Source organism: Parasteatoda tepidariorum, chromosome 4, assembly GCF_982258835.1.
Source record: "Parasteatoda tepidariorum strain Cologne lab strain chromosome 4, Ptep-v5.0, whole genome shotgun sequence".
In the NCBI taxonomy this organism is placed as follows: Eukaryota; Metazoa; Arthropoda; class Arachnida; order Araneae; family Theridiidae; genus Parasteatoda; species Parasteatoda tepidariorum.
The window spans coordinates 24,837,218-24,856,656 of NC_141758.1; the positions used below are offsets into that span (position 1 = coordinate 24,837,218).

The 19,439-nt window shown below is 28.0% G+C and overlaps 1 protein-coding gene across 3 annotated transcripts in view; it reads left to right on the forward strand.

Moving 5' to 3' along the window:
- Window positions 1-19,439, forward strand: part of LOC107455266 (uncharacterized) — a 103,325-nt gene that overhangs the window by 53,023 nt on the left and 30,863 nt on the right. For 2 of the 3 annotated variants that reach the window (XM_043051649.3, XM_043051650.3), the window contains exon 2: window positions 6,236-6,402. In XM_043051649.3, the coding sequence (XP_042907583.2) occupies window positions 6,268-6,402 (135 nt within the window). In that variant the 5' untranslated portion in view covers window positions 6,236-6,267. Of the gene's footprint in view, window positions 1-6,235; window positions 6,403-10,389; window positions 10,837-19,439 lie in introns of those variants that run through there. The other variant, XM_043051651.3, reaches the window with a different exon arrangement.

The following is a 19,439-nucleotide window of genomic DNA, read 5'->3' on the forward strand; positions in this document are numbered from 1 at the left end:
TTAAGGAGGGGAAAATAAGTCTACTAGACGATTAATCGATTGTACGACGTATTTTTAGTTGGTACATTGTGAAATTAATAAGAGCACAAAGTTGAAATTATAATAAAAAAATTTTTTATAATATGTGTATAAATTTTTTTATAAAATGTGATATTTTTATTGAAATATGCTTAGTTGAGAGTAAAAAAAAAAACTGCTTAGATCTTGAGAAAAGGTACGTCGAAAAATATCAGTTTTAGCATTATTGATGATTTGGCATTAAAGATCTATTTTTAAATATTTATGTTTTGATAAGATCTATTTTTAAATATGTATGTTGTAAGCAATGGATATTTAAAAAAAAAATGAAAAGGTAAACTAACGTATACTAATTAGTATGTAAATTATAGTTTGAATTCAAATTAGTTTACCAATTGGTGCTCTGAGTCTTTTTTTTTTTTTTTTTTTTAATTTCTTTATCTAATTGGTTACGAAGTTAATATAAAAGTCATTCGGTTGATATTTATAGCACAGAATTAAGTTTTTCTCTAACATTAATCTTTCGTTAATTAAATTACACTGTCGTACGTTGAACTAGACTTCCTACGGTTTGATCATGGAGACTTAAGCTTGCATGGGGTTAGATGAATGAAAGCTATCTAATATGCATACATTTAATTCAAATTCCTTGTTTTATTTCATTTAAATCTTGCGTATAGCGAACAGATTTAATGATTCAATTTGCCTATATTTGACCCTTTAGTTCGATTGATACAATCTGTATTTATGGTTTCTTCTTTGCCGGAACTAAAACTGGTCCTAAAAATGTTCTCCCCTTTCCTGGAATTTACGAAACAGTACAAAATTATTTCTCCATTTTCTGAAAATTTCGAGACAAATCAAGAAAGAGAAAATTTTAGAGAGATTCGAGAAAATTTTAGAAACAAATCAAATTATTTTTCCTTTCTTGGAAGCTTTATAAAGTGATGTGAATATAATAAAAGTGATATCAATGTGTAATGTATGATTCATTCTTTAGTTGTCAGCCAATCCAATAATCAATAATTAAAGTTGAGTGTTATAGTTTGTTTACTACATGAAAGCAGTGAAAATAAACTTTATTGCAGCTGTACAATGCGCTAAATATATTAGTGGAAAAAAGAATGGAACTGTTGAATAACTTGTGAACTAATGAACGGATTTTTCCTTACTATAAATCTAGATGTTTCGAAAAATTGGTCTGGAATATGTTAGATAGTGCAAGCGTTATCTAAAGTTGCAAAATCGGTCTAAAAAACGTACTTGTCTGCAAAAATAAATAATTTTCGAAGGTTAGATTCCTGGCCCCTCAAAATATCAGGGGTATCTGCTATCTGGAAAATATCATCCCGATTGCTTAGTCAGGATAGCGGACAAAACTCTGGACCCCTTAGTACGTGAATAAAATGTAAAGGGCTTATCTATGTTTACATCCATATTTTATCTATGGTGTTCAGGGACAAACTAAATTTTTGTGTTCCTTACAATATGGTCTATGACTTGAGAGGATTTTTCTTTAGTATTTTAAATTTTAGGCAAAGTTAAATCAAATGCATCTGGCATTGTTTTTATGAATTTTACATTGAATAAGATTTTGCAACTTTGCATAAGGGTTTTTAAAACGCAATAACTCCGTAAAATTTTAGTTGATTCGATTTAAAATTAAACATTATAGTTTTAATTGCACTTTTGATTGCGTTTAAAGCTTTTATTGAATGATAAACGATTTTTAAATACAGTTTTTACTCAACATATCGCCAATTTATTAAAAATAATCATGAAAAAAAGTTTGTGTGAAGCAAACTAAAATTTTAAGACCATTCTATTTCATTTTTATGTAAATTAAATGAAAAATTAAATTTATGAAGTCTACAATGGGATACCAGCAAGTGACGTAGTATCTCGATATATCTCGATCCTGATTGGTTGTTGGAACGTGGCATTTGTTTACGTTTGCAACTGTTCTTTCCCTTCTATTTCTAGTAAACCAAGCCCGTTCTGACACATTCCAAGTTCTTTCACAAAAATTCTTTTTCAAAGATTTCAATTATTTCACTATATATTTCTTATTTTACACAAAGACAGGCCGAAGTCATGTAGAACATGAACTAATTATGCATCGGAGTTGCCAGGTACACAATACAAAAATTTATCACGGTTACAATAAAATACATAAACAAATAATAAATCTAAGTTAAGTAAAAAAAAGTAGACGAGAAAAAATAATATTTTAACCAATTTGATGAGCGATACGGCTGTGTGTTTAATTAACTTATCCTTAATTAACATTCTAACTGATATAGAGAAACTTTGCTCAACTTTATATATATTTTTTTGTAAATCTGGAGCTCCTCAAAAGCTGTTCCCGGGGACAAATCATCCCGAATCGCATATGTAAATATTATGAATGTGAAAGAATTTCTTAAAATTATAATATTTTTTTAAAATTTAAAATATTAAGTTTGTAAGAACTAGTCTTATTTCTTAAAATTTATTCTCACTATATCAACAAGATCGACTGAATTACGTATATATTGAAAAATAAGACTTAAGAGTTTTGCCCTTTAAAATAACCAGTTGAACCCTGTCTTTCAACATAGGATAGTTATATGGCATTGTTGAGTAAAATTAGAATGATTTACCGATATATTGACCCCTGTATTATACCACCATACAGTGACAATAATTTCTTTCCGAGAAAAAAAAAAGCAGTTAAAGAAATTCGAGTTGGAAATCGTCTGCTAAATAATGCGGCTTCGTCTCTTATGTTTTCAAAACATGCTAAAATTCCACCATGCGTTAAGATAGTCTTTTGTTGTTTGCATGGCGTCTTCCAGGGAATTCCATCTTACAACCTTACCATTTTGACAACATAAACACGTCCCCCTGCTCCGCTCATTTTTCTCTTAAATCGAGAAAGATATTTTTTAGGGTGACCCGAAGTGGCAACAGCGTGTGTGGAATTCCATTGTTGCTAAAATATTCTTTTCATGCACTTTTTTTTTATCGCTTCAGCCACTGCTTTTCAAGAGGATTGAATTGAAGTTCTTCTTGTAGAACTTTTTTCTTTACCAAAACTTTTTTTTACTCTATATCTGTGACTAAGTGTTATGTCATGTGTTATTAAATAATGTGTGTTTTGCAATTTAAACTCAAAATGATGTATTTAAATGTATCATAAATATGTATCGTTGCATCGTTTGCTAAAATATTTTTATTTTATATAATTTTAAAAATTGGAAATGGAGCAAGCATTTAAAATTATATTGTTATTTTAAATTCAACTGAAAGGAAATGAAACTATTGAGTCAAGCCCACTTTGAGCAATCTGTTTATTTAAAGCAAATCTTTTACCGAACTCGATAGTTACATAGAATATGATCTTAATTTTTGAGTTTTATTTTTTACTGTTTTCTTAGCGCTAGATTGCCTAAGGAAGTCATTTTGACTGCTTTTAATTTCAATTAGTTTCAATGACACAATTTCATAGAATTTTGTACAACCTATTTTTTTTATTGTTAATATTTACTAATAACTTGTTATATAACGGTAAATAATATAAAAATTATTAAAAATAAATTAAAAAAATTTTTTTTAGACATTTATTCTTTTACAATCCAGTCATTTTGACAGCTTTTGGGCAATATAGGTATATACTAAGTTTCAGTCTTTCAGTTAAATAAATATTTACGCATAGTACTTTTGAAAAATATATCAATATATAACACCCAACTTTAATAAATTCTTTAAAGTTTTTTTTTTAGATTAAATATTTAAAGTTTAAAAAACTACTTCGTCATTTCAAACAAGTAACTTATCGTAAGTTTCTTCTTTTACTAACTTTAACAATCATTGATATTATAACTATGCGCTCTTTTATGAAGACCTGCAGAATGTAGTCTTAATTTTCGTTTCTGTTTCATTCCATTGCAAAAAATGTACTTTTTTTTTTAAATCAGTTGCAGTAGCTTTTAATAGATAATTTTTCATTTGAAATATTTGCTGTTTAAATTTAAAACATACGCATCTTATAATGGCATTCAGGCTTAATTTATTAGTCGTTCATGCGTTTCTAATATTGAAGCGAAATCATTTTAAAAATGACATGAAAGCTTTTACATTAAAATATGTAGAAAACACACAAAGTTAAAGGTCAAGCTAAAAGTTTAACTTTACAAAAGTTTCTTTTTACTATTTTGATTTTAAATTTCGTTTTTCTGTTCATCTTTCCTTCCGATTCTCCACAGGTCTCAGTTTCACTTTCGACCCGTCGATCGCGCTAAGGTTTCAGTTTCTCTTTCGACAGTCAACAGGGGCAGTAATTTCAGTTTCGTAATGCGTGTAATGCATGCATATCAAGCATATGCAATATGTGAAATCTCTGAATTATTAAAAGGAAATTTAAATTTATGCTTCATTTTGTGTATTTTTATACCAACAATATTTAAAAAATCCTATGAAAATTGAATTTTAAAATGTAAATTTGTAAATATCGGAATCTATAATTAACTTATTTTAAACTTTTATTTTTGCATAAATGTTAAGTTTTATACCAAAGAATTTATATCAATTGAATTAAAACATTGATTAATACCTAAGAATTAAAACTCTGGCCCCTGACCTCTAGATGCCCCAGTAATTTTTCGCTTTCTTTTTTTAAAAAAATTTTTTATCTTCGTAAGGCTATGTTTAGCGCGGTATAACAGATTCCGATTAGCATTCCCTTTAAGCTTAACATTCAACTCAACCTCAATAAATTTATAAAATCATAAGAAATGCAATTTATTTTCTGTTCAAATTGGATTTGTGTAGAATTTGAACGGTGAAATCTCTATAAGTCTCTTTCAAACGAAAGAAATTAAGCTTGTAATAATAATAATAAAACATTTAAATGTCTAATAATCATTCTAGTTTAAAAATCAATAATTTCGATCATTGTTTATAATCACTAATGTTATGACATCAGTTTTTTTCTGGTTATAAAAAATTGTTAATCATTAATCTATTAACTATGCAATTTGAATAACAGCTACATTTTTTTTTATCTGTTTAAGTAGCGATCTATTGCAAATTTTATTTGTTGACTTTTTTTTAGCCTCGAATTAAATTAAGACTTAAAACTAAAATTCTTAAAAAATGATGTGAAATTAAAAAATGATTCAAAGTTTCTTTTAAAAAAAATATTTAATTTATTATGTTTTATTATAATTTAAGATGTAAAACATTAACTTAAACGTTTTAATATATTTTGCCAAGACTCTCTCCTGTGAAGATTTGATGAATGGCTCAGTGCTAAATTAATCACTAAATGTAATATTTACTAAACTTAATTTATATGTACTCAGTCAAAGCGAATCATAATAATAATCATAAATAATTATAAATAAATAATAATAAAAATTAATTGAAATATATAATTTATTATTAATAATTTTTATTAATAATTATTTTTATTTTTAATTATTTTATTAATAATTATTTTCATTAATATTTTTTATTAATAATTTATATTAAATATAATTTATATTAATAATTTTTATTAATAATAATATATATTAATAATTTTTGTTAATTTATATTAATAATTATTTTATTAATAATTATTTTTCTTAATGATTTATATTAATAATAATTTTTATTAATATATATTAATAATAATATTTATTAATAATAATTTTTGTTAATTTATATTAATAATAATTTAGCTAAATATAACTCTTCCGGATTTTCCAGAAGATTTTATTTTCATATTTAAAGTGGTAGTAAATATATACTATTTTTTCTTTTATAAACTTAATTTTTAAATGATTTTGATCACCACTATTCTTTCAAAAATTAAGCACATATATTAATATGCGGTACTATCATGGTTGTCAACTTAAGTTTTTTCATATGCAACGTATTCGTTTGCTTGAAATTGAAGTTTTAATTCCATTTTAATACCACTGGGAAAAATGATAATGGAAGGGATTAAAAGTTGACAGGTATGATATAGATACTGCTAAAATTTTTTATTTGCTTATTACTTGTATTAAATTTTTAAAGTAGCACCAATTTGGAATTTGGATATGAGAAAATCGACTAAAAACAGTTTAATTTGGAGTAATCTTTCATCTTTTCTTCAAACTTTTTCAATGATTCTTCTAAATTATTAATTTATAATATTCATGATTTTTATTTGTGCAGGTTTTAAATTTATTTATTTTTTTAATTTCAGGTTTTTAAGATAACAGACCATTTAATCGAAAGATGGGTAACAGAACAAGTAAAAAGGCTGAGATAACTACGCCTCCTACAAAAGATAAGAAATTAAAAAGAAAAAAGAGCAAGAAAGAGGTAGCATCTGCGAATGGTGATACTGGTATCGAAGAAGTAGGCATTCAGGTAATTTGAATTTGTTTTGTTTTAAAAGTTAGCCATATATTGAAATGAACCAGATCACGAGTAGAATTTGAAAATTTATAAAAGTATATCCTAAGAACTTAATTTATTAAACTTAAATTTTACTCTTATCATTTCATTTAATTTGCAACTATTGTTGCTTGATATAGTGCTGCCATCTATGAAACAGATAGTGTTAATTTTACTTTTCTGTTTAAAATTTTAAAAGAACGGTTTTCACATATTTACTTTGGTAAAATTGATGTATTGATACGCAACAAACAGCAATCATGTTCAAAGCTTGAAGAAATTTTAATAAAGTATATCTTGTATACGTATATTACAATTCCTAACTTAGTTTTCGCTGTATACAGTGCTGCCATCTATCAAGTAGTATATACATTGAGTGTTACGATATTCGCAATTGAATAATGAGAACGTTGCAGATAAATTTTGACTTACTTAATTTTGCTTTTTTTTCCCTCGTTCAGTACATAATTATTTACCTCTTTGCACCGAATCGAACTTTATAAGGCTCAGAATGTGTTATAAAATAGATGAGTTAATTCAAAATATATTTTATTTTATATTATCTGAAATTTGTAATATGCAATGTAGGCCTTTTGCTTTGACATACATGAATATTAGCTAACTTCTGGATGTTTTTTTAAATTTTATTTTTAATTTAATATTGTATATAAGAAGTAGCAAAAATATTAAAGCGAAAAGGGGAGGAAGATTAAAATTTTTGTCAAATCAAATTGAAATTAACTCCAAGTTAGATTAAACTTATATGAAAAACAGATAGATGGCAGCACTGAAAAAACGTAGTAAAGATCATAATGTAATTTGGAAGGCAAAAATTTTTTTTCTTCTCTCTCATCCATTTTTTTTTATTAAGGTTTATATTTTAAATATTAAGATTTATTTATTCTTTTTTTTAAATATTATTTTACTCAACAATAATGTAGCATATAAATCACCAATAAGTTTTCTCACTCAAAATTAATTTTTGAACCTCGTGTACGGGTTTATGTCTTAACTTTTTACCTTTTTTTCTTTTAAAAACGATTCAATAAATGTGTTTTTATAAAGATCTTTAGCAATTATTTGTTGGAAGTTAAAAACTTGTCTGAAATTTAAAGAGGAAGCAAAGAGTCAATAATTTTTAATTTATAGATCTGTAATCGTCAATGTGATAAATACAATGTCGGCAGTGATAATTACCGCAATTTTGTATTCTATTTCGATTCAACCAAAATAAAATCTATTCAAAATTCTTTAAATTTTAAGAGAAATAATTTTCTATAAGCTTTTATGTCCTATTATTTGTCTCATTGTATTTTTCGGTTACTATGTTATAACATTGCAATATAAGCATAGATTAATTGTAATAATTACTAAAGAATTGTTTTTTAATCAATAAAAGTAATGTAAAGTTTCAATTCAAAAAGAAGTGTTAGCTAATTCTATTACAATTATTTCATTCTGTTTTTACTCCTTTACTTCAAACAAAACAAGCCGCGCATTCATTATTTTTTTCTAATGCCCTTTTTATTTGTTCAACTGATTTAAACAGCTACTTTATACGTTTTGTGATAAGATATTCCGTTATTTCTGTCGATATGTTTGAGAATGTTGATTACTCATTCATATCTGTAAAAAGAAGAAGAAAAAAAAGAGAAAAAAATCCATTACCAGCTGTTCTAGGAGATATTTGTCACACATAAGAATTAGATTTTTTTTCTTTTTCTCTTGTTAAGGAAATTTTTAAATCTTATTTATTTTCAGGATCTAGATGGTATTATAGACATTTTATTTAAGTTATATTTTTAAAAAATTTTTAAGATGTTTTCGGTTTTGTTTTTTTATATTTATGGGAAAGCACAGACTACGCAAGAAACTGTTACATTTATGAATTTATTTTAGTTATAATTGCTTATAAAATTGCTTTATTTTTTTTATTTTTTATAATGCTATGTTTTATTTTTGTCTTAACTTAAAGGACGGGCCATTGCACTTACAGATCGATATTATGCAAAACTTGCTTTATTAATTTTTAATTCAATCTAAATGATGGAATATAGCATTTAAAGGCAGATTATTATAGTTTCAATTCAACTTAAGACAGGATATTGCACTAGCAGGCAGTAATTTTTTGTGTAAAATTTACCTCTCTGACCCAACATAAAGAAACAGATATTGCATTCACATTCAGAATTTGTGTAAAATTTGCTTGTTTTAAATTCAATCTAATGGAGGGGATATTGCATTTAAAGGCAGATTTTGTGTTCTTTTGTCTCGCACGTGAAGCTCTTTTGTCTCGCACGTGAAGTTCTTTTGTCTCGCACGTGAAGTTCTTTTGTCTCGCACGTGAAGTTCTTTTGTCTCGCACGTGAAGTTCTTTTGTCTGGTACGTGAAGTTCTTTTGTCTGGTACGTGAAGTTCTTTTGTCTGGTACGTGAAGTTCTTTTGTCTGGTACGTGAAGTTCTTTTGTCTGGTACGTGAAGTTCTTTTGTCTGGTACGTGAAGTTCTTTTGTCTGGTACGTGAAGTTCTTTTGTCTGGTACGTGAAGTTCTTTTGTCTGGTACGTGAAGTTCTTTTGTCTGGTACGTGAAGTTCTTTTGTCTGGTACGTGAAGTTCTTTTGTCTGGTACGTGAAGTTCTTTTGTCTGGTACGTGAAGTTCTTTTGTCTCGCACGTGAAGTTCTTTTGTCTCGCACGTGAAGTTCTTTTGTCTCGCACGTGACGTTCTTTTGTCTCTCGTACGTGACGTTCTTTTGTCTCTCGTACGTGACGTCCTCTTGTAAAGCACCTACAGATTATTATTTTAAGTAAACAAAAAATTGCAAGTATACAACTATGTCTTGAATAAGTTTGTACTAAATGTGAATAGTTAAAAATTGTGTATCATATTTGTAACGAAACATGTGCAAAAAAAAATTCTGTTTGCCCCTCCCCCCTGACGTAACAGTATCTGAATTATGTATTAAATTTTATAATTTACGTGTTCAACCGCTCTTGTAATTAAGAACAAGAAATTTTATTCACTACGTTTAAGCTTTCCACGTAGATTAACCCTTTCGCGCCGACTGTCACAAATACGTGACAGCAAAAAACCGTATCAATCAGGGTAAGAAGATAAAACTGGTAATCAAAGTATTTCTTTAGCAGTTTATTTGTGGGCGGAGTTATAATTTTTTGATTTATTTAATTCACCATTACTTTGTTCAAAATAAAACTATTTAGTTATACTTTGAATTATCATTGATTATATATATGATTAAACTAACAATAATTGAAATAAAAGCAAAGTAAGTCTGTAAAATTAGTAACGACTACATTTAAGTTACCATTTTTTATTAATTGCAACTTGATTCTGATTTTGTACGAATGCTTTTCTGAATCACCCGTCCCCAAGGGGTTAAAGTGCAAAATTTGAAATTTCTTTCATCTACACAAAATAATCTGAATTATTGCAATATAATTTTTCAAACTTATTATTTTATTTTGAATGAATGCCATGAGTGGAATTTTTTTACCTTTCTGTATAATGAATTTTATTTTCTCCTAAAGTTGTATTTTTTTCCATGCAGAATGAAGCAGCCGCTATGCAAAGGGAATGCAAATTAAATTTTAAATATGCATGAATATGAATATTTTTCAAAGCGTGAACGGAATCTATTTACAAATGTGATGTGTCCTGTTTGTCTAATGAATCTTTCTCTTTCTACGTAAACGTTGACAAATTTAACTCTGCACTATGCATGCAAATTTAGTACTAAATATAGGTGAATAATCTTTTTTGTTTTCTTTATGAATGAATGAAATCGCGAATCTAGTTATTTTCCAAAATTGTAATTATTCCGATTGAAAATTAGCAAATGGACTCACCCTGATAATTTACTTTTTAAAATACGAAAAACCTTTATATTTTTTTAAACTTGAACGTTCGTTCAGAAAATTCGAAGCACAAGTTTCACTTTTTGAGGTAAAAGGACTCATGCCACGTGCGTGCGCTCAGAATTTATCGCCTGCGTTTTCTTTCAACAGCTTCTATCGGAAGAGACGAAAAAAGAATAAAAATATTTTTCTAATCGCAGGAAATCGAGTAGAAAAAAAAGGCTTTCTGGGAAAGCCGACCGCTCACTTTTTTTCCCGCAGTTCTTTAGCAGTCTAGACCAGATCAACTCTTGCGGCAAAAAAACATCACATGACTCAACAGCGGTGTCATGTGCTTTCAATTACACTAATTCTTATAGATATCTTAATTCGGTTACGGTCAAATACTTGCTAGGTATGCCGGCATTTTGATAATTTTCCTCGCCTTTTTACCGAAATCGGCAAACATTTGATTATTTTCATTGTTGTCTTAAAGATGTGCGGGAACATATTGTTGAGGCTTTTGGGAAGGTATCGACGAGGACTTAGACAGGTCTGTTAATTTTGTCTCTATTTTATTATTTTTGTGCACATATTTCTCTGCGATCACAGTTAAATTCTGTTTATTGCGCATATTTCTATCCTATCACGTGTTTCGAGTCATGCTCATGTGATGTTTTAATATAAAATTTTTTAGCGACTTGCATATATTTATTAGCTTAGTCGTATTACGTTTTCGGTATTAGTGAAATTGGAGTTATGAAATATGTTACGAGATAATTGTATTCATGTGGAAAATAAAAATCATATTTGGTCATGATTTTTTTTACTTAATTTTAAAAAAATTTATTGATTTTTCTTGGGATTAACCTTATTTTAATTCTTCAGGTGTTACTAAATAAAGATATCGTTGGTTAAAATTATATCGCAGCTTTGATTAAAATAAAATGTGTGATTTTATTGAAAGGTATTTTTAGTTTCCTATTATTAAGCAGAAATTGGATTCCGTTGCTTAACATTAGTACTTTTAAAAGAATCAGTTCCTATTTTTTTTTCGTAGTTGAAAAAATAAAATATGTCTATATGTGGGTGTATATATGTATGCATGTATATGTATGCACGTATATATATGTGCGTATGTATATATGTATGTATATATACATACATATGTATATATGTATGTATACATATATACGTGTATGTATATATGTGTGTATATATATGTGTGTGTATATATATGTGTGTATATAAATGTGTTTATGTGCATATAAATATATATGTTTGAATTCTTATCGATATCATAATATAATCATCGGTATGATATCATAAACATTGATATCCTGTACTCTCAGGGGTCATTCTACTGAAATTTATATTACCCCAGAGAGTATGAAAAAGCACCATAGTGGAGAAAAAAAATCGTGTAATTATCTAAATTTTCTCTCTCCATAAATTACAGAAATAAAAATATGCCCTTCATTGAAAGTTATTTAATGCTATGAAACTTGGATTAATATACATACACACACATACCATATATCTTGGTGTATTATTCTACTCCTTATTTTTGATTACGAGATAGCAAACTTCTAGAATTAGTCGACGGCTGTCAGTAGGCTGATTATTAGTCATAGAGACGTCATATGTCAAGCAATGCCCAGATGCGTGACAAATTTTTGAGTCAAATATTATTTAAAAAAATTTTTTTTTTAAAAAGGGGTTGGAGGAATTTCGAATTTTTTGGAAGGGAGTTAAGATTGTATTTTGCTAGATTCACCACAGATGAGGTCGAAGAAGAATCCATTGCAGATTGGGATCTGTATGATAACACTACTAACGTTACTGTATCCAACACAAGTGTTGTGGAGTTTTTAAATTTGTAGATTTATAATATTTTAAACGTTTTTAAATGTTTTTTTCTTTAAAAATACTTTTGAATAAATTATCTTAACTTTTCTTATGAATTTTTTAACTTAATTGAAATTATTTTTTCTAAGAAGAGCCATTATATATATAGAAATATGAATGAAAATGCAAAATTAATTTTTCATAACACTACGGGGCTGAGCCCCCTGGTCGCTGATGCTCACCAACCCAGATAATTGCTGCATAATACAGTTAAAATTATTAAATTAAAAATATATTTACCAAAAAGAACACCTATGCCTCCCCTTCCCACGTCTAAATATTTCCCATATAGCACTATTAATATATATATATATATATATATATATATATATATATATATATATATATATATATATATATATATATATATATATATATATATATATATATATATATATATATATATTATATACAACTGTAATTTAATATTTTTGCTTACCAAACAGACGGATGTATACTAAAAAAAAAAAAATTTGCATTCATCAGTTTGTGCATGAAGCTGAAAGTTAAGTTCTAAATCATTTAACAAATCTCTTTTACCGTGATTCATAATATATTAACCAAAAAATATGATTGTAAAACGGTTAATAGGCATCTATTTAAATGACTTAATCTTAAAATGTAAAGTAGAATTACATTATTCTAATAATAATAAAAGCAATCCTCCTAAACTCTTAATTTAGAAATTAAACCAAATCAAAAATGTAATAACAGTACTGATAATTTTAACCTTTAAATTAGAGAATCAAAAATATCTATAGAAAGACAGCAAAACCAATATGAAATTTAATGCGGGAAAACTAGATCCTACCATGTGATTTTTCCAGCCAATAAAAATGTATTGAACTTATGGAAACTGATGTAGAACCCTAGCAACAATTATATCTTGGCCCCAGCTGGGCTCGAAATTGGCTCAATATGGACTTGCTCCGAGGGACCGATATTGGAATGTCTAGATTTTTTAATATTGGTCCTATGCAGTGTCAATAGGGCTTATATTGGCTGAATAATGATTATAAAATATCGGATGAGTGTGACAATTTTATATAGGGCCGATATGGGTTGTAAAGTGGCAGTAAAATATCGGCCCTTTGAACCCTTATTGAGTAAAGATTCGTGAAAATTATTCCAATGAGAGCCCAAGTTATATTGCTTTATCATTAGATTTTTGTGTATAGTAAGATATTTCCCCACCCGGCTTGCACCGACCACAATGCAGACGTGAAATATCCTCAGTGGTTGACGGATCATGGGTTAGAGTCCTCTTGCCGTCAGACTAACCCTGGGAGGTTCTCGTGGCCTTCCTCTCCATATAACGCAAATGTGGGTTAGCTCCATCAAAAAGTCCTCCACGAAGGCAAATTTATCCCAATACTCGATCCAGGAGTTCCCTTGTCTTCTGGATTGGGTTCGAAATTGCAAGGCCACGGAGTTGAACATTAGTAGTCGTAAACCCATGAAAATTGGGTCAGCTGTTCAACGACGGTTATAATTATAAAATTATAGTTATAATGTAGTAAGATATTAAAAATAGTACTTGGAAGGAGGTAATTTGTAAAAGTTAATTAATGCAGAGTTATTCATCTCTCATTTCTTATGATGCATCGATGATATTTCACGATCAACAAATGTCCTAAATTTCAAAATTATACGTGTGTGTAAACTTATAAAAAGTATTTTCAAAACTTAAGTTAATAATATATTTAAAAAACGTGTCAAAAAAGCTTGCTCGTATGAAGAGATGTTATCATTTGTCATCCAAATTTCAATGGTTTAACTGACTTTATAGTTATTCTGTCGCCAAATCGAATTTATCGTTAATCGAAATTTCAGTCACTTTCTATCTAGCTCGAATTTCAACTGCAGCACCGTGCCTGTTGCCAGTACAAATAACAATTGTAATGGTAAATTGTTATAAAAAACAAAATTAGTTGCCATTTTATCGCCTATCAAAATTTCACCGTCTTTCCAATTTTAAGACTACTTCTTTCAAATGAACTAAAAAAAAGGGAAAATAGACAAAAGCGAAAACCATAAGAAATGTGAATTTCGGTTTAATTACCGCCGAAATGATCGCCCCTCAAGTTTTTCGAAAATGATGCCCCCGGCGTTTTTTTGTTTTTGGTCTGACAAAAGCAAAATTCTCTCCTATTTAGTTCATTTAAGAAACTTAAAAAATTTTAAAATTTTTATTTGATAAATAATGAAATTTTCAACAGAGAAAAAAAATTTAGATTCCTATGACCATCTTAAGATATTTTATGGTTAATTGATTTTTTTGAAAAAAATAAAAAAAATAGTACTACATAAATAGTTTAAATAGTACGTAATAATTATACGTTATAATAACAGTGTTATAATTATACGTATTAGTTAATAGTACGTAATAGTTATAACAGTTACTACTACAGATCGATATTCACTAATGGAAAAATGTCTGTTTTAGTGAAAAGTATTGTCTTTTGCTTGATATATTCCTTATTTTTTATATATAAATAACAAATTTGTAGTGTTTTCTAATTGATGTTTTATATTCTTATGGTACTGAAAAAATTAACATTTTATTTTGAAGTCAGCCGCGAAAAATTAAGTTTTAAGGTCTGTTTAGGAAAAAATTGTCCGTAAAAGCACTCTTCACACGTTGCATTTATTTTAATTAATTATTTTACCTGCAATTATTTTACCTTAAAAACGCTATGCTTCACAAAATATCTTAAAAACAAACCATTCGCAATCTTTTTTTTATTTCTTATATAGATCCTGCGTAAAAATTCTTCCATTGGAAAACTGTTTATAGCTTCATTAAATTAATACAATTCATGTTTTTGACGATATGGTATTTATCTTTTTCACAAAGGCAGAAGAAAAAAAACACAATTTTATGCTAATTTTAGATGCAGAAAATGAATTAACTTTTCAGAATTTCACAAAGCCATGACCTCATGCAAAAATTTTAGATCTGAGTTTTTTTTTAATCACAAAGCTTTCTTAAAATAAGTGAATATTTTTCTATTAATAACTTAATTTATGGTATTGTTTTTCAACATATTTTGAGCATTTATATAATTAACCCTTTGAAACAAGGTATGCGGAAATTCAATCCAATGTCCTTGAAATCTTACAATTTTCTCTTGATTAATCCTTGATTTTTTTTTCCACCTTAATTTATGAACCTCTCCTGCCTTAAAAACGCTATAACAGTAGTACGCAAGACATGAATGTGAATACGAGAAATCATTTTAATAGTTTGTTTCGACGATGTTTTTAATGGTTAATAAACTAGGAGATGTTTCAATGTATTTCTAAAATAGTTTATGAAATTTAATTGTAAAATTAATTTCTCTATTGCTTTTTTTCTTTTCTCGAAAGTTGTTTAATCGGATTAGGATTAGAAAGAGATGCTTCATTGGGCAAATAGTAAACAATTTAGGTGATTTTTAAACAGTTACATTAATGATAAGATCTGACATTAATTTATTAGAATTCGCTGCTGTGTTTAGTTCATTTAATAAGTAGGTCTATTCTTTTGTTTTCTGAATCATAAAGTACGCAAGTTCTTCCTGAATGCATTTACAGATTTCAAATGTTGAAAGCTACAATGTAATTCTTTTATTAAGAGTCTTCTTTCTATCTCAGTCATAAAAAGAAAATGTTTTTATCAGGGAAATTTTGCTATCTAACCCTGCCCTTTTATTTGTATTGTTGGCAAAGTTGTTAAAAAACTCAATGAATAAAATATAAATTTTGAAAAAACATAAATCCCAAATATGTGCTGTCTTTATAAGCATCGGCTTCTTAACCACAAGAGAGGTTCCCTAGTGATGTTTCTTCTTTTAACCACGAGAGATATATCCTAGTGATGTTTCTTCTTTTAACCAAGAGAGATATATCCTAGTGATGTTTCTTCTTTTAACCAAGAGAGATATATCCTAGTGATGTTTCTTCTTTTAACCAAGAGAGATATATCCTAGTGATGTTTCTTCTTTTAACCACAAGAGATATACCCTAGTGATGTTTTTTTCATTTAGCCACAAGAGAGATACCCTAGTGATGTTTCTTCTTTTAACCAAGAGAGATATATCCTAGTGATGTTTCTTCTTTTAATCACGTGATAGATACTCTAGTGGTGTCTCCTATGTTGAACGTCATTTTTTTAAATTTTGTGTATGGGTATTATTTTTAGAGCTCAATTTTTTCCCTATTGAATGAATTATTTAATTTATTTTCTGCTTTGAACTTAGCGCAGTATAGCAACATCTGACTGAAGTGTCATTTAAAAGTCAGAATCTTATCTAAAACGAAGTTATTCTCAGCTTATTTTGCGTCGTATTCTTAAATAAAATAATACTCCATAAAATGAATTCATAATAATGAAATACAACATTGATACTGTATGTAAAAATTGAGAGAGCTGCATATTATCTTCTTCATTATGTTTGACATCTCTGGGTGAGCCCCAGCCTTCTCTAAAAAGTTATTCTACAGGCGAATTTTCTTAAGTTTTTTAATTAGCCGTATCAGATTTTTTTCTGAGCCATCTAACCATATTAAATTTGGTGTGCAGTTATTTCGATTGTCTGTAAAACATATCATCTCTAATTTTTTTTAATTTTTGATAAAAAGTCTGGTACAACATTAGTGAAAATACGCATCTGAAAATAGTTAAAACTCAAAATGCGCGTGGACACGAAACTGGACACAACACAAAATGTCTTTTTTCAATGTTACACAATGAAACTTCATTTTTAACGCGTTATATTTAAAAAAGAAAACGCGTACTAAATCAATTTGAAAACTTGTACAATTTTTCTAATACTAAAAATAAACATTTTGCTCCGCGCATTTAATTGAAACTTCAGACAAAAAACAAGATTTTTTTTTTAAATGAATTTTTGAAAATACGGGATTGTTGATATTTTTCCCAACATTGAGTAAAATAAAGCATAATTCATTTGATCTTTAGTGTGTATTGAGTAAGCTCCAAAAATAGAGATTTTAGTTTTTCAGAAGCATACCTAATTGCCCACACACATACTTTCGAACAAAAAAGTTAACTTTAAGTTAGTTATATATAACTTTAAAAGCTGTATTCATAACATAAATAAGTTTGTTCATTCCTGCTCTTTAACTATTCTTAGCTGAATGCCTTTTTTTTTTCCTATCTTATTTTTTAAACAAAACGTTCGTTACAAGTTAAACTTACTGTTATTTTAAGATTAAGCGTAGAATTTACTTCAACAGCTCAAAGTGGAAATTTAAGATTATTTATCAGTCGTTTCTCTTTTTTTGACGTCATCGATATGTTAATAAATATCACTTTGTTGATCTATGCTTATGTCTTTAAGGGGGGGGGGGAGTAAGAGACTGAGTAGAACAAATTTGTTGGCCACACTTCCTGGGGCACCATATTACGGTGGCCCAACGTTGCTTTGCTCCCACAGTAAGAACAGATAGTACAGAGAGCTAAAGAACACTCATGCCTTGTCCGGGATTCGAACCCAGGATCTTTCTGATGTGTGGTGTTCAAAACTTCTTAACGTCATTTTATTATAAACTCTTTTTTCATAATTGCCATGAACATTAAAATAACTGGTTATGGAAAAAACAAGATTTTTAAATTTATCTACAGATTTTTATATAATTTTTTCCCCTTTAAGTTGTAATGCATGGTTCTGCTTATAAATAAAATGTGATCAAGTTTCTTAAATATTTATATTATTAAATATAGTGAAGTGCTTTTTTTATTTACACAACTAAGCAATAGTTAAGAATATTATATAATTTAAAAAAGAGATAAATATATATTATTTTTAATTTTGTCTTTTCAAATGCTTTCCAAGTTTTGATTCTTAATCTTTATATGGTTAAATACAGCTTGTTTGGATGAAGAAAAATTAACTTTTGAAATATTACTTTTAATGTTTATTCTTTACCATTAAAAGTAAATCTGCTTCACTAATTTTCCACCTTTAATATTTTTATGAAATCTTTCATTTCACGATTTTATTGTACCGTTTAAATAATTCTGTGTATACCCTTTAAATAAATCTTAATGAATAAAATTAATTTTTTCTCAAAAGATGCTCATTTTAAAGTGGATTATCATTATTATTATTCGTCACTATCTACCTTAGGTGGTTTGCTTTATTTAGTAATAATAATAATGAAAAATTTATTTTTTTCCCTTCTATTTTTTTGTTTAATTTCTATGACCTAATAACTTGAAATATATTACCAGATAGCTTTTCCTGCAACAGCAGTAAATCGGCAGAGAAAGCACTTTTACAGATTGTTCTGGATAGGTCAAATACGTTGTAAAAAGTTTCTTTGTTAGTACTATCTAGCAAATAATGAGTTTATTTTTTCCTTTTGATTATTATGTTCTTAATGTTTATCGAGAAGTGTCTCGATTTGCGCTAAATCCATGCGGCGTTTCGATCGGTTTTCTTTTTGACAATTATTGCTGTTGATTTTTACCTGATTCTTTGAAATCCCTATATTGTTATGATACGGATTATCCAAATCTCGCACTTAAATATTCACTATTTGAAGCGATAATTCTATCGTTTTTTTCAATCAATTCAAGACTTGTATCTCGAATCATGATATTTCGTCGTAAATACACGTGATTTTACCTTCAATCTTTTTTCAGTTATTACCGTATATTTTGCGAATTTAATTTTTTGTTGTTGATGCGATGTAAAGTGTGAAAAAAGAGGAATATGCTTTTTATATACAGGGTGTTTATAAAGTCCCGGGCCCATTTTGATGTTTAATAACTCATAAAATAATAAAGATAGATTAAAATAAATAACATAAATGGTTAGATAGACTCAGAAAGTTTCATGGCCCTTGTCAATGAACTTCCACGTGTGCCCCCTTCTTCGCACGGAGAATATCAAGTCGAAAGTCAATTTCACGCCAGGTAACGGCATGTCGGCATCCACAGAGGCTATTGCGGTTGTGCACATAGAAAAGTACTACATAGAACAAACACATCAAAAGTAAACATAACGTTGCAATAGTTGCCAAAAACAAAAGAGAAAAATGCAATTAATAAGCAGACGATATTTAGAAAAGTACAGATATTTGAACTGGAAAATGAAATTGGGTATAATATAAAAAAAACACAACTACTTCCACTTAGTAGGAATAACATTTACCATGACGCAATGCTAAATTCTATGCCACTATCCACATAAATGCCACTATCCACATAAATCAATTATTAATCAAAAATCGAATATC